We start from the raw sequence: 16,842 nt of genomic DNA, 5'->3' as shown, positions 1-16,842 counted from the left end.
CAGTGTAACGACCAGAACGACCAGTCAACCAGTTGCTATGACGCACACTGACCACCAAGGGGCAGATGCTCAATGCAGGAGCTGCCCCCTGGTGGTCAGTGCGCTCCCACACTGGGGGCACCCCTCAACTAACTGGTATGAGTGGTTGCTTCCGCAGCGGGCCAATCCCCTAGGCCACACCCCCCATCAGTGCAGGAATCCCATGCACTGGGCCTCTAGTATATATGTAAAAGCCTAAGCAATTGTTCGACCAGTAGCTATGATGTGCAATGACCACCAGGGGGCAGACACTCTGACTGGGAGCTAAGACCACACTGACCACCAAGGTGAAGATGCTCAACGCAGGAGCTGCAGAGCTGCGGTGACTTTGCAGCTGTGGTTCTTGGGTGATGCACCAGAACCAGAAAGGAGAGAGCCCGATTCCGGGGTGTGTCACACAAGAACCACCCTTTCACAATCTGGAATCCTCGGGGGATGTCAGAGAGCTGGTTTTGGCCCGATCCCCGCAGGCCAGGCCGAGGAACCGCACCGGTGCATGAATCCGTGCACCGGGCCTCTAGTTATATATAATATGACTAGAAAAGTAACCACCTGGAGTAAAAATGCAAACTATCCTAACAACCAACAATTTTTTTCAAAAATGACAAAGAAAATGATTACTAAAGGAATTTAGCAAATTAACACGACAAAGCTAATAAAACAAATATACTTTATATCAATAAATACAAATGGGTGTAAGTCACTCATTAAAGAAAAAGGTTTTCAAAATGCTTCAGTTAGGCAGGAGGTCAGATTAGCAATGCTTATTTCTGTGCTCTACACCTTTCTGTGAAAAAAAACATATGACAGACAATATATTAATTGCAAAGAGAAGTAGCTGCCTTTGCATATATATAACTATGTATGTACATATTTGAAAAATTTTTTTAAAGATACAGAGAAATAAATACACACACACACACACACACACACACACACACACAACACACACTCTCTCACACAGGATAGACCAGAAATTCTATGTGATTAGAAAGAGTGAAAAGGGTAAAGATGGGTGTGAGACCGGAAATCAAACCATGACCATGCCCAGCCATACTGGCTGGGCAGGACTGGCATTTTTAAGTGACTTGCTCAGACCCCATAAGACAAAAAATGGCTGAGCTGGAAATCAAAACCATGTACTTCCCACTATACTATGTGCCACCTTATCACCTAAGGAGTTTCATTACTATGAAATTCTAATAAAAGACAAATGTAGATTTATGACTTGATTTACATATTTCTTTAATAATCAAATTTTCATGATACCATTCAAATATCTCACATAAACATATTTTCAAAAGGCTAAAATTGATTTTGCTGTACCTACCCAGATATTTTACATTTTGCAATTGTTTCAAAGTGTGTAGCATACTGGTTAAAAATTGTCTGTCCTTCCCCAAAACACAAAAAGTAATTCAAACCTCTAGTTTTTTCCAATGTGAAGAAAGTAAAGGAAAACTGTACAATAAGTAACCAAATAAAAGATATAAACATATTAAACAAAAAATTACCTTGATATTTCCCTGAGATAAACAGTCTGCATGGCTTTCTTCAAATGAGGTTCGATATTTCTCCAGAGTTTGCGAGTATCACGTTCACCTGCTACCCAAAATGAAGAAAATTTCAATAATTTAGAGCTTATAAAAAGCTTTTTAAAGTTAATAGATAAAATTATATAGTTACCTTCTCCTTTAACCACGGGTTCACAATATTTAGGAAAATTAAGTACTGCCTAGAAACAAAGAAAAATAGTAGTTATCTACCACAATTATGAATTATTTTTCAGGTAAAAATCTTAAACTATTCAAGCAATTTTACTGTGAATTAATTTCTCAGGTAAAATGTTATTAAAGCTTATTACTACAACTAGAGGCCCGGTACATGAAATTCATGCACTGGGAGACGGGGAGGGGATGGGGAAGTCCCTCCGCCCAGATTGCGAGAGGGCGCAGGCAAGGCGGAGGGACCCACTGGTGCATGATTGGGGTCAGGGAAGGATGCGAGAGGTTAGCCAGCAGGGGATCGGCCGTGCCCCAGCAGCAAGCTAAACTACCGGTCAGAGCGTCTGCCCCCTGGTGGTCAGTGCCCATAATAGCAAGCAGTTGAGTGGCCTTAGCATACCATTAGCATATTACACCTTGATTGGTTAAATGACCGACCAGATGACCAGACACAGCATATTAGGCTTTTATTATGTAGGATAATAAAACAGCAAATATCAATAATAGCAGTAAAACAATATGAAAAATATTCCTTAATTGGCTAAATCCTGCCTATTAGCCCCTAGATATAAAGTAATACAACAAAGCAAAATTTGTAATTTTAAGTCATAATAATGTTACAAAGGAACATAAAACACAAATAAAATACCCCTAGCCCAAAGAATTAACCTGTTAACTTCCAAAGTCTGATCATTCTCACAAATTAAACCTCTAGTGCAGTACAACTCAAACTATTTCGAATGCCAGCACTGCCTGAGATTGTTACAAATCCAAGTTCTTAGCATCCTCCCAGGCACACTTGGTCAGAATCCTGAGGATGAGACCCAAGAATCTATGTTTTAACAATCTCACTAGGAATTCCATGTATCTTAAAGTCTGAGAAGCAATGATTAATCATAATCACTTAGTAGTTTTCCATGAATCAACATTGAATTCTACTGAAAGGTAGTTTAAGCAAATTGAGTACATGTAACTGTCCAAACACAGTCTCTATATTTAACTACACCTACAAAAGTGAGCCCTTACTAAGAAGTGGAATTTTAAAAACAAAATATTTGTCAAATACGAAATACTTTTCACAACTTTGACTATTAACATTCAAATATGCTCTCCAATATTATGCCCACTTCTCCTATGTTAATCCTCAAATACAGGCAAATTCCCACTTAATTGTATTGGAGTTATACACAACAAATCTAAATTCAAGCCCACTGGTATTTTAAACTACCCAGAGAGTAAAAATACATATAAAGGCTACTAACAAAATCACAAAAATAATTCCAAAGCCCAAGCAAAAATAATTTTAGATGAATTTTTTATATTATAAATTTTCACAACCATTGTACATTCTTCCATATAACTTCCCATTATTCATTACCATTTAAGTATATAATTTACTCTTAACTAATCTCATCAATGTAAAGGGAAGGGAGGAGAGCCATAACTTTATTAAAAAAATGACCAATTGCTCAGGGAACACTAGTATTCCTAATAATAACAGAAGGAGCGTAATTAACAACAGCTAATTCTAACCATCTGTTACCTCATTCAAGACAACTAAACTTTCATTATGCCCATTTATCAGCTGAAGGAAGAGAAGAAAAATATAATTTGCCTACAGGCACACAGAGATTCCACTGCCTAAATTTATGACTGTGGATCTGAGATGTTCTGGGAATTTGCTTCCAAACCAATAAGGATGCCATGTCATCAAAGCCTGATTCTGGTGAAACAGAAAATACACACATCCCTAGTTTTATTGCACTTCACAGGTGGTGTGATTTTTAGAAATTGAAGGTAAGACCCTCTACCAGCAAAAAAGTTACAACTTGACTTATCGTGATACTTGCTTTACTGCAATACTTAATTACTAGAGGCCCAATGCACGAAATTTGTGCACGGGGGGAGGGTGTGTGTGTGTGTGTGTGTGTGTGTGTGTGTGTGTGTCCTTACACCCAGCCTGCACCCTCTCCAATCTTGGACCGTTGCTGGCTCCCAACCGCTCACCTGCCTGCCTGATTGCCCCTAACTGCTTCTGCCTGCCAACCTGATCACCCCCTAACTACTCCCTTGCCAGCCTGATCAACACCGAACTGCTCCCCTGCTGGCCCGATCGCCCCTAACTGCCCTCCTCTGCTGGCCTGGTCACCCCCAACTGACCTCCCCTGCTGGCATGGTCACCCACAACTGCCCTCTCCTGCCAGCCATCTTGTGTCCACATGGGGGTGGCCATCTTGTGTGTTGGAGTGATGGTCAATTTGCGTATTACCTCTTTATTAGATAGGATGGTGATCTGAAACCCAACCTGTGTACCTGTATTTCGCTTATACAGCAAAGAAAAACTTGCATTACTTCAAGAAACAAAAGAATCTACGATGAATATTGAATAGGTTGCCACAAAATAGGATAGGCAATTTGGGAAGCTTTTCTAACTTCTCAGTGAGATTTTCAGAAAAACTTCACTGCTGTATTTGAAATAATTTGTTAGAAAATAACCTGATACATGTACATTGTAATAAGCAGAATTGTAAGATACACCCCAAGACTCCTGGCCGCTAGAGTACACACACCTCTGTTATTCAGTGGAACACTAATTTAGGCACTGCTGTGAAGGGATTTTGTAGATGCAATTAATTCCCTAAAAACTATACTATTTATGGGAGAGTTAAAGTAAGGAGATGATCAGATAAGTCTGACCTATCACAGGAACCCTTTAAAAGCAAAGTTTCCTCTGGCTGGTCAAAGAAGTCAAGAGATTCGGTATAAAAGGATTCAACATGCCCTTGCTGGCAGGTAGATGGAGAGGGCCACGTGGAAAAAAAAATGTGGGTGGGCTCTAGGAGGCCTGAGAGAGACAAACAAGGAAACTTGGGACCTCACTGTTACAACCAAGAGGAACTCAATTCCATCAACAACCTAAAAGAGCTTGGAAGTGGTTTTTCCCCAGAGGCTCGAGATGAGAATTTAGTTCAACCAGAACTTTAATTTAGCCTTGTGATATCCTCAGCACAGAAGCCAGCAACACAGTGTCTGGATTTCTGACCTACAGAACTATGAGATAATAAATTTGTGCTGTTGTAAGCCACTAAATCAGTGGTACTTTATTTTGCAGCAATAGAAAACTAATACATACAATGAAGTATAAGTATAAAAACATATTCCATGGCCAAGTACAAGTAATTTCTAAACTTTTCTGCCTTTTTTAGAATACCTACATTTTATTTCAAAAACATTAGCAGGACAAAGATCAGAACTGAGGACATTTACATTAACATTAATTTATAGACATTTTCATCAAGCAATGAGGCCTTACTCTGTGCCAGATCTTACTATTCTAAGTGCTCTATATGCATTAATTTATTCAATCCTTCAAATGATGTTATGAAGTAGACATTATTATTCCCATTTTACAGAAAAGTTAAAGCTTTAAATATCTGATTTCCATTTCTTTAATCAGCCAGAGAAAACTCGCCCTTCTAAAGGACTCGTGTGATTAGATGAGAACCACCTTGATGTTGCTGTCTTAGGATATCCTGAAGCCAGATGATATGAAAAAATAAATAAGTTAAAATTCAGATGAGGAATAAGATATTTACAAGGATTCAAAGTGCCTCCACACAAAATACACATTAATTACCAAGGGCACACCACCTTAATCAAACAATCAAAGGGAACATTATCAGTAATGAGATAAAATCAAATCTTGTAACCTGACAGGATGCAATGAGAACACTGCATCATTTCTGTGATATTTCTGTCAGATACTCAACCTAAATCTATTCATGAAGAAACAGTAAAAAAATTGAACAAATAGCCTACAATCTTCAAAGGTCTTAAGATCATGCAAGTCAAAGAGTGAGAAACTATTCCAGATGAAAGTTCAAGAGCAATGACAACTAATTGCAATATGTGACTCTGAACTGAATTATTTTGCTCTGAAGTACATTATTGGAATAACTGGCCAATCTTGATAGGGTCTGAGTATCAGATTGAAGAAATAAATCAATTTTCTAATTCTGATAGTTGTACTGTGGTTTTGTAAAAGAATGTCTTTGCAGAAACTGCCCACTAAGATTCAGGGTGATCAAGTCACAAACTTACTCTCAAGTGTTTGGGAGGAGAAAAGGAAAAGTTCACTATATTTGCAATTTTTCTATAAATTAAAATTGCTTCAAAAATCTACACTAATAAAAGAGAAAGATGCAAATTGACCATACCTTTGCAACACCTACCAGCCAATCAGGAGTATTCAAATTAACCCAACAAAGATGGTGGGTTAATTTGCATACACAGGCACGAAGCGGCCGGGGGTGGGGCGGGACGCTTGCCTTCAGCACTGCCCCAGCTGCTCTGGGCCTCTGGGCAGCATGGGAAGGTGGAAAGGCGGCTCCGGGCCAAATGAAGTCGGTGCAGGCAGCCAGGGGAAGGAAGGCCCATTCCTGCACGAGTCTTCATGCATTGTGCCTCTAGTTTTAAAATAAAATTTAAAAACATCCAATACTCTCACCTTCTTGTAAATACCACATATAAAAAAATAATCAGAACTATTAGCATGTCAGTACCAATAAATGTGACTGTGATACAAAAAGAATTCTTAATTATCCAAGGCCATAAGTAAAAGCACCCTGTAAAAGCTGTCTTAAACACCACTTTCTGTTTTTCCCATGTCTACAGACTATGTAACTTTTAAGAATATGCCACAGCTACATTTAACATGGATGAATATACCAAGTAAAATGTTGGGCAAAAGTACATAGATTTAAAAAAAAAAAAAGAACACATTCTGTATGTTTTCATTTAAAGAAAATTAAAAAACAAACAAACCTAATCTTTGAAATTAGAAGTAAGAACAGTGATTACTTCAGAAGGAAAGAAGAGGCAGAAATTGGGAGGAAGCATGAAGTAGGCTCCTGAGATGCTGGTAATTTTCTACTGTTTGACCTGGATTATATTTACAGAAGTGTTTTCACTCTGTGATAATATTTATGGTTTCTGTGCTTTTCTTTAGGTATAGTGTACTTTAATCAAAGCTAATAAAAAATAAAAGAAATACAAAGCTAACTAGATTATTTGTCCTAATTAAACACTCCACCTCTCCCTTAAGTACCCATAACCAAAGAACAGCTCTTATCTGTGAAAAAGTCATCCTCATCCATAAAGCAATCAGTTTCTATCTATATATATAAAAGCCTAATATGCAAAGTGTCCCCTCAGGAATTTGACCAACTGGGAGTTCAATCACTCACTATGATGTGTGCTGACCACCAGGGGGCGGCACAGAATGAAGGAAGGCCCTGGAGGGCAGCCAGCAGCAGGGGAAGGGAGGCCAGCAGCCAGCAGCCACTAGAGAACCTACCCGTGCATGAATTTTGTGCACTGGGCCTCCTAAGGATATAAAAGATTGGTGAAGGACACCATTCACCCAGCTATCTGTCAGATTAACTCTGACAGTCAATAGGATGACAACTCTTCTGCCTCAGACTTCATATGACTTCAATCTCTGATATAAACCTACAGTAGGTATTAGCAGTCTCCATACTTGGGCTCTGGTTTATGTTCTTGCAGATCTCAATCTATTTTTAAGCCCATAAACTTTTGCTCAGCAGAAGAAAGCAAACTAATATTAACAGATCACCAACAGGTTATCAGGCATTTTACATGTATTCCTTTCTTTTTACTTCACAAAATTCCTTTGAAGTAAGTATTATATATACTTAACACAAGAGAAAACTCATGTTCAAAAAGGTTAGGTAATTTGGTCAAGATCACAGAGCTGGCAAAGGAAGAAGTTTCTTCATCTGTAAAATGAGGATTCATGACAGTACCTTCCTTCATAGGGTTGTTGTAAAAATTAATTAATTGAACTAATAATAGTAAAAAAGGTTCATAACAGTGCCTGGCACACAGGATGTACTCAATCAAGGCTGGATCTTATTTAAGAAGTAAAATAGTATAATAGTTGTGAACATATGCTATCGAGCCAGACACCATGGTTCTTTATTCATAAAATGTTACAATCTTTTAAATTTTATTTCTCAGGGGCCATTTTTTCCTATTATACAATCACATGGCAAATAAGCAAAAATAACTACTATGTACCAAAACACATATTATATACTGTCTTTATGAATCCACTGATAGCTGAAGGACAGATATGCAACCATTTCAGAACAATCTCTTCCTCATCAAAAAACAGTTTAAAAATACATGAAAAAATCTGAAATCTAAGAATGTCATGATGCCATTTGAAGTAGTCAGAGATTACCTTGAGTTGGTCAGTTGCATGTGAGAGAGCTAAGTTATGAGTGAGGCATCAAAAGTCTTCCTGTACATTATGCAGCTTTTCTGTGCCAGATCCTTCTCTGCCCTGCTGCCTAATACCCACTCTTCCCATTCTTCAACATCCAGGAGCCATCAACCTAGCCCCATGCTAAAAAATAAAATCAAAACCCCAGAAAATGCTGGGTCCTGGCTACAAAAAGCAGCTATGCTACTTTATTAAAATAATTCGCCAATTATCAATGATCCTCTCAGAAATTATTTGTATTTTAAAAGAATATTTATTCGCCCGGCTGGCGTGGCTCAGTGGTGTGTCGACCTATGAACCAGGAAGTCACGGTTCAACTCCGGGTCAGGGCACATGCCTGGGTTGCAGGCTTGATGCTCAGTAGGGGCTTGCAGGAGGCAGCCAATCAATGATTCTCTCATCACTGATGTTCCTATCTGTCTCTCCCTTTCCTTTCCTCTCTGAAATCAATAAAAAAAATTTAAGTGTTTGTTAAGTTTTTATACCTTTCATTTACTCTTCATTTTTATTTTAACAGAGTTCTAAATTTTCTACAATTAGAAAAAAAAAGGGGGGGGGGGACACTCACGAGGCCAAGTGAAAAGACCTAAGTAAAGATAAATGAAAGTTTTCTAATCGGTTCAAAATGTGTACTAATCCATAGATTTCTTCCATTTTATGGTGTATTAGCCTCAAAGGGCCAAATCAAAATTTCCATAATAAATTGTCAGCTTCCAACCTATCCTACATCATTTCTACATGGAAAAATATTAAAAGGCATACTTTTTTTTTTTTAAGCAGAATGCTCACTCACCAGATGTCTGAGCTCTTTCAAATCCCGGCAGACAGTGTAGAAAACTCCAAGAAGAATATTAATGTAAGCAGCATAGAAATCAGCTGAGTATTCTGGAGGATGATCGTGGGACAGGATCTTTTGAAGGTTCCCTGTTCCCAGGACACAAATGAATGTAGAATGATTAATACAGCACCCTACTTATAGCTTCCAACATTTTATAACAAAGGCTTAAAATAGCAATAATTAAAGAATAAAACTCATTACAAGATTTTAAAAGTAATACAAAAGTTGAAACTGAGGTAAAAACAATTATAAATCTAATGTTCTAAAAAAATTAAATGTTGCTTAACACAAATATTAAACAATGACATCTAAAGAAAATTTCAAGATCCTTATTACTGGCAAAATCATTATCAGAGACAAAAAATAACATAGATTCTATTTTCTTTTCCTGCCTATTAAATATATCAACTTGCAAAAACAAAAAGGGGCACTACATAAACTAAGGCTACTACCACCACACTGGAAAATGCTCAGTTTTTTATAAATTAAAAGAATTTATAAGTATTTTAATGAAAGTCATCATACTTTGTCATTCCCCTTTTGAAAAAACGTTTTCTTCCTACAATCTTGGCATCTTTATTTCTCTTCTACCTTAAAGTCTTTATACAATATCATATATTTAGAGTCCCTAAACTTATATTTAATCTTGCTAGAAATATCGTATTGTAGAAACAGTCATAGAGAAACAATCACCTATTATTCAAAATTTCCCAGTTACAGTAATGAATCCTTATTGCAATCCCCTCTGACTTCTTGGTGCAATGGTTTCTTTACACGTCTCAGTTAAGAGCCTTTTGAATATGACTTATACTTTAAACATAGTTCCACAGGGTTCAAGACTTTTGCAATACTTACAAGTAAGAACTCTTTTAGGATGTTCTGATCATGTCAATTTCCTTATTTAACGTTCTGATTAAATGAGCATTTTTACCATAGCTACTACGACATTTAACAACAGCTCCTGCCTTTAAGCACTCTCTTATTCTCTTGTTCCTCACAATAAGTTAGATACAGGTATGAGATCAAACAATTTATGTGGATTATCAACAGATGTTCATAAACAGAAATTTAGAAGTAGCTATATCCAGGGGATCTTTTAAACAGGGCAGTTTATCCAAAAAAATATTTTTTTCAAAGTCTAGTTTAAGGTTTAGAATATTATCATTAACAGGTTCCAGACGGAAGACGGTTACTTGATTTGCATTTTTATGTCACAACTACCAAAAAAAAAAAAAAAAGTCAAAACTTGACTTTGGAGTCTATGTATTTTTATAATCTAATAGCAAAATTTAAATGAAATGTCACTAAGCTTTTTTTTTTTTAAACTATGCATGAGAAAATATTTGATATACAGAAAATGTACAAAGGTGCAAACTTGGAGATAAAGATATTTTTATATGAAAGTAACCAAATAACTGGATAGATGGAAGGAAGGCAGGAAAGAAAGGATAAATTGTCAGATAGATGAACATACTTAGGCAAAAAAGACTGTCTATACATATATGGATAAGGAAATTTGGAAAACAATGAAGTCTCCAGTCCTGATGAAAGTCTGAAAAGAATTAGAATTCTTACTGTGTTTCTGTAAAAGTAAACCAGCTGCTCAGTTACAGACTACAGACAAAATCCCAGAGTGCAACTCTAAGTAAGCCATGCCAGCTCAAAAGATCAAGACTCGTCAAATTTATTAAAAAATATTTCATCTCCACAGGATGCTAAAAACTGCATTAAGAGGTAGTAAATAAAGGAAATGAAAAATCTTTGACTGGTTTTCTGGTGCCTTAAAATTTCGCTATCAAAGTATGAACTAATACTCAAGAACTCAAGAGGAACTTCTGCTCCCAGTCATGAGAAAGTACGAGGATTCAGAAATACTACCCACTAATAAATTAACTAAAACCTAGACAAAATATAGAAAACAACTATTTTTAGACATCATATAATAGGCACTATAGGGCGTGATACCTGAGAAAAGGGAACCAAATGAGTCCCATCGTCAGCCAGTCTTTCTAGCTAGAGGTAATTTTATTAGAGTTTCAAAAGAAGTCCATTCATCTCACTGAGTTAAAGAGACAGAGATGAGAGTAGAAGGAGCTAAGGCAGCTAGCATTTGCAGGGCAGAGTACATAAGAGAGCTATGTAAGAAAGAGCTCCAGAAATCTGCATAGGGGTTCCCGTTGAGTCTTGGCTGAATACCAATCTGTATATGCAAAGAGTAATACCCCCTAAGGACAAGAACAACTTCTGGGGGAAAACAATTATTGGAGAGCTGCAAGTCAAACAGTTCCCAGAGTACACACATGTGAATCATTCATGCTGCCACCTATAGAAGGGAAAAACTCTGCTGAATACATGGGGCATTTAGCAGAGATCCCAGAAGGGCTATATCTTAAAAAATGGAGCTAAAATTAGCAGTGGAATAAAGGCTATTCAAGATCCTATCTCCAAAAAAAGCTTTAGAATGGCCTTAAAAGCATCAAATATAGATAGCTTCAAGTTTAAATGCTTACCAGAAAAAAGTCCAACATGCAATAAAAAACACAATATCAATCAAAAATTCCTAAACACATGAAGAAGCATAAGGAATACCCATAATAGAGAAAAATCAGTCAAGAGAAACAAACCCAAAATAAATGAGGTAATAGAATTAGTAGACAAGGGCATTCAAACTATTATAAATATGCTCATATGCTCAAGGATATAAAGGAAAACAAAAGTATAATGAGATATGAAAAGAATGAATGGTATTAACTGCAGATCTGACACACGAAAAAAAAGATCAGTGAACTTTTAAAGACACAGAAACAAAAACTATCCCAAATAAAACAGAGAAAACATATTTAAAATTTTAAAAAATAGAAATTCAGTTGGGCCCTGGCCAGTATTGCTAAGTGGTTGGGCCTGAACACTAGAGGGTCGCAGTTCAATTCTCTGTCAAGGGCACATACATGGGCTGCAGGCTGAATACCCGACCGGGGCTGGGCATGTACGGAAGGCAACCAATCAATGTCTCTCTCACACACAATGATGATTTTTTCTCTCTCTCTCCTCTCTCTTGCTCTCCCCTTACTCCCTTCCTTTCATTCGCACTAAAAATCAATGAAAGCCCTAGCTGGTTTGGCTCAGCGGATAGCTGTCAGCCTGGGGACCAAAGGGTCCCAGGTTTGATTCCAGTCAAGGGCACGTACCTCGGTTGCAGGCTCCTCCCTGGCCCAGGCCCTGGTCGGGGCACATGCAGGAGGCAACCAGTCAACGTGTTTCCCTCACCTCAATGTTTATCTGTCTTTCCCTCTCTCTTACACTTTCCCTAAAAATCAATGGAAAAATATCCTCGGGTGAGGATTAATAAAAAATAAAGTAAAAAATAAAAATAAATAAAAATCAATGAAAAAATATCCTCCAGTTAGGATAAAAAATTCAGTTGGACAAAATCAAGTGGTCTAAGATACATATAGTTCAATCCCAGAAAAAAGGAAGAATGGCTAAGTTTTTTAAGAACTAATGGCTGAAAAATTTCCTAAATTGATGAAACTATACATTTATATATCCAAGAAGCTCAATAAATCTCAAGTAAAATAAACAACAAAAGACATTTTTCCTAGTCTTCTTATTTCTTTGAAGCCCAAATAATAAAGTATTATTGAGATTATAGTAAATATAGAAGAAAAATATTGGACAATAATGGCATAAAGGTGGTGAGAAAATTATGTCACTGAGATTTTCAAATTGTTATTATTAAAACATAACTTATGCTGATACAATAACTAAACCAAAAACCTGATCAACTGCATTATAATCTGCCTGAAGAAAGGATAAAATGCATTTCCATGAATAATATTCATGTGACAGAGATCAAAAAACAACAATTCCAAATTGTGACCCAGTGTCACTGCTGAGTGGAGAGGGTGCCCTCAATATCAGACACCATATTCCTAAAGATGACAATATGTATCAAATCATAACTAGATGATTTAACCACTAAGATTATCTTCCTGCCCTGGTTCCATGCTTACTCATTTTAACTCCAATTTGACTTATCAATTAATGCTTCCTTTCTGAAAGCCTTTTTGTGTGATTATGGTATTTTTGCTTAAAAAAAAATTCAATGTACTGGTAAAAGGCACTTGAATTTAATAATCAGATTAAATTTAGCTCTAGTTTTTATATATTTTCAAAAATCTATTATCTCACACTTTCTAAAATTGTTAAAATCACTTTAGTTCAGGTGGTTCTCAACCTGCTGGCCCTTTAAATACAGTTCCTCATGTTGTGACCCCAACCATAAAATTATTTTCGTTGCTACTTCATAACTGTAATTTTGCTACTGTTATAAATCGTAATGTAAATATCTGATATGCATGATGGTCTTAGGCGACCCCTGTGAAAGGGTTGTTCGACTGCCAAAGGGTTCGCGACCCACAGGTTAAGAACCACTACTTTAGTTAATTATGTCCTTAAATTATCTCCATCTATGCTACTTTGTATCTTTTCATGTTTTAAAATTTTAATTAAATTCTATAATTCATTATACCATACTTTAATCCAACTTCACTACAATGTAGAAAACCAGGATTTTTTTATAATCTTAAATTTCTAAATAATTTTTCAATACTGAAGGCTAAAATGGGTCATGAAAACATTTAACTTCAGTGATGACATAGCTACAAAGAAAACTTTTTAATTAAATCCTTTGATTTATTCTTTTCTTCCTACCCATTTCTTTTCTCCTTATTTTGTAATTTTCATGAAAGAGAACCTATTGAAAATAAGGACTCCTTGCATCTATTTTGGGGTTCTTTTAAAAAATATATTTTTATTGATTTCAGAGAGGAAGGGAGAGGGAGAAACATCAATGATGAGAGAGAATCATTGATTGGCTGCCTCCTGCATGCCTCACATTGGGGATCAAACTCACAATTGAACCATGACCTCCTGGTTCATAGGTCAATGCTCAACCACAGAGCCAGCCAGCCTATTTTGGGTTTCTTTAAAAATAAATAAATAAATAAATAATATATATATATATATATCAGTTAATTAGTTAACACTGGAGGTGTTTTTTTGTGGGTTTTTTTTTTATTGCCGTTCTTGTGAAAATAAGCAAAAATGTGTTGATTTTAACAATGAATATTTACAGCTGATTAGTTCAGAAGGATAGTGTTGATGAGACCAAAGTCAAGGAATGCTATTTTTTCAGAGCGTGCTAACCACCTTATGCTTCACAGTTACAATCTCTGAATCAGAAATATTGACTCTGTATAGTGACATCACAGTATTAATCTATAAAAGTATTCAAGAATACAAAAAGCTTTTATTTTCTTCCAAAGATAAAACCATTAGGATCTATGAAGTTTAAGATTAAAGATAAACCAATAAGAAATAAACACAAGGGCTAGTAATTGGTACTCCAAGAGTTACAGTAATAAAAATGAGATTTACAAAATCAAAAAATACATCTCACACTGTACTTAAGGCAACTTCATGGTAAATAAAGATTTCAATACAATTTTAATGTGCTTTGCCAACCTAGTCTGATTCTTGAATGGATGCTACAAATGCAATAGATACATCTGTTTTGTTGTTGTAAATTCTCACCCAAGGATGTTTTTCCATTGATATTTAGAGAGTGGAAGGGAGGGGGAGAGACAGAGAGAGAGAAACATCAATGTGAGAGACACACATAGATTGGTTGCCTCCCACACATGCCCTGACCAGGGCCAGGGATTGAGCCTGCAACCAAGGCACAGGCCCTTGAATCGAACCTGGGACCCTTCAGTCCACGAACTATCCACTGAGCCAAACCTGCTAGGACAATATATACATCATAATGTACTAGCTAAAAATGTAAAAACAAACCACTAGCACAAATATGTGAGAAGTGCTTATTAAAAAAATATTAGTAATTACAGAAAAATAACTCCTCCGAGTTCCAAAATAAAACCTCTATAAATGCAGAAAGACAAGCAACATTTTGAGATTGGATGTAAACTTTAACAGATTAAGACTTGGGAGTATTCCCATTTAAACATGCTAGCTTAATCTTCCACAGACTATTTTACTGAATATCACTTGTCAAAACAATGTTTTAAAATTTACCTATGCTATAATCAGGGAAATACAAGACAAATGGTTCAAAGCATCCAGTATTTGGACGGAATTTTTCCCAAATAATTTCACTGAGAAAGATAACAGTCACATTTCTGTCAGTCTGTAAAAGAAAAAAGTAATAAAATTAACTTGGCATTTAAAAATCTTAATCAGAGCAATTCCATTTGAATCTTTCTTTCAAATAAATCGGACAAAGTTCCAACATGTAACAAATTATTTGCATATTAACACACCATATTTAGAAAACCTAATCAAGGAGTTCATCTACTTGCAAATTTTTATACATAATTACATGGGAATTTCCATAAAACTTTTAGGTTAATCAGCATTTCAGTTATCCATGAATGCTAGGACTTATTTTATAGAAATTAAGAAACATACGCATAAATAGTTAAGACAAAACCTTTTTATGGGAATTTTCAAAGAAATCATTAGCTTTCAATTAATAAACAATCAAAAAAAGGCAAAACTTAACATCTCTCATCATTAAAATGGCTACAGTAATTCAGAAAAAAGAAATATGAGTTGAAGAAAAACAGATTAAGCCATATTATGTAACCACATATTATTGTTAGAAAAACTTAAAAGTTGTTTTAAAGAATATTTTCACACAAATTACTAAAATTGACTTTGCATATACATTAAAAACACAAATAACTCTGATCTAAAACACCACTGTTAAGTAAACAGATATCTTTTGAAGTATATTTAGAAATTATAACTAGTATACAAAAAGAACATTGAGAACAGCCCACTGTGACTGTTATCCTTCTACAAAGGGGCCAGAAACGCCCTATGCATGCTCGCTAGAACTTATCTGTAGATACCTCTGCATTCTCAACACCAATTTTAATTTTTCCCACATTCTTTTTGACATCTCCCAAGTTGACAAGCAGCTTCAACATCAATTCTCTTTTCTGGTAGAGTGGAAATTGCTGTGCATCTTTTATTTTCTTCAGTTTCCATAATTAAAACTAAAACAAAAGTGAACGCTGTTTTGTTCTATAACTATTCTTAGAACACTATCTCACAAATTATACTATACTTTGATAGTGATTTACTTTTTATTGATGCCTATATTCCCTCCTCCCCCGTTAATCCTCACCTGAGGATATTTTCCCATTGATTTTTAGAGAGACTGGAAGGGGGAAGAGTTAGAGAAGAGAGAAACATCTATGTGAGAGAAACACATCGATTGGTTGCCTCCCGCACGTGCCCTGACCAGGGCTGGGGAAAAAGCCTGCAACAGAAGTACCTACCCTGATCGGAATTAAACCCAGGACCCTTCCATGACACTCTATCCACTGAGCCAAACTGGCTAAGGCTTGATTCCTATCTTATGTATAATCTTATATTCCAATTTTCATTATTTAGAAAAAATCATTTTGGCTAACAAAAGCAGCTAAGTTCAATAAATTAATAATTCCACAAAAATTTAGCATGTTTATGAAAGAAAGAAAAATATTTTTACTTTCAAATGCTATTTTTATCTTATAAATGCATTAATTTTTAAGAATCCTTGAATTTATTTCTATAGGGATAAAAAAGCATGCTCTAAACACAATCTTGATTCAAAGCATTGAGTTGTTTTTGCTTTAAAATGATTATTCAAAAACATTTTATAAAATCAGTTAAAAAGCATTTCATAAAATCAGTTTAAAATATTGAGATTAAAGAATTGTATTTGTCAGCATGAAAGGATTTTAAGTTGGTAATGTTCTCATCTGTTCATCTGAAAGTACTTCAATATACAATACCCATTCATTTTACTCAAATATTTAATATAAAAACTGGGAAATGCTTTTGCTATATTTCTCTGAAATTAA

At 35.7% G+C, this 16,842-nt stretch overlaps 1 protein-coding gene across 6 annotated transcripts in view; it reads right to left on the bottom strand.

Annotated features, from left to right (window-relative positions):
• The window catches only part of ORC5 (origin recognition complex subunit 5), a 92,578-nt gene that overhangs the window by 63,596 nt on the left and 12,140 nt on the right, over positions 1–16,842 (bottom strand). For all 6 annotated transcript variants that reach the window (XR_004970811.1, XM_036327591.1, XM_036327596.1 and 3 more), the window contains exons 5-8: positions 15,005–15,116; positions 8,864–8,994; positions 1,726–1,774; positions 1,554–1,644 (exon numbers count right to left, since the gene is read on the bottom strand). Coding sequence is in view for 5 of the 6 variants with exons in the window: in XM_036327591.1 (XP_036183484.1) it covers positions 1,554–1,644; positions 1,726–1,774; positions 8,864–8,994; positions 15,005–15,116 (383 nt within the window). In the remaining variant the exon portion in view is untranslated. The remainder of the gene's footprint in view (positions 1–1,553; positions 1,645–1,725; positions 1,775–8,863; positions 8,995–15,004; positions 15,117–16,842) is intronic.

The sequence above is a fragment of the Myotis myotis genome, unplaced genomic scaffold, assembly GCF_014108235.1.
Source record: "Myotis myotis isolate mMyoMyo1 unplaced genomic scaffold, mMyoMyo1.p scaffold_m19_p_11, whole genome shotgun sequence".
Taxonomy (NCBI): domain Eukaryota; kingdom Metazoa; phylum Chordata; class Mammalia; order Chiroptera; family Vespertilionidae; genus Myotis; species Myotis myotis.
This window is presented reverse-complemented; position numbering and strand designations above follow the sequence as displayed.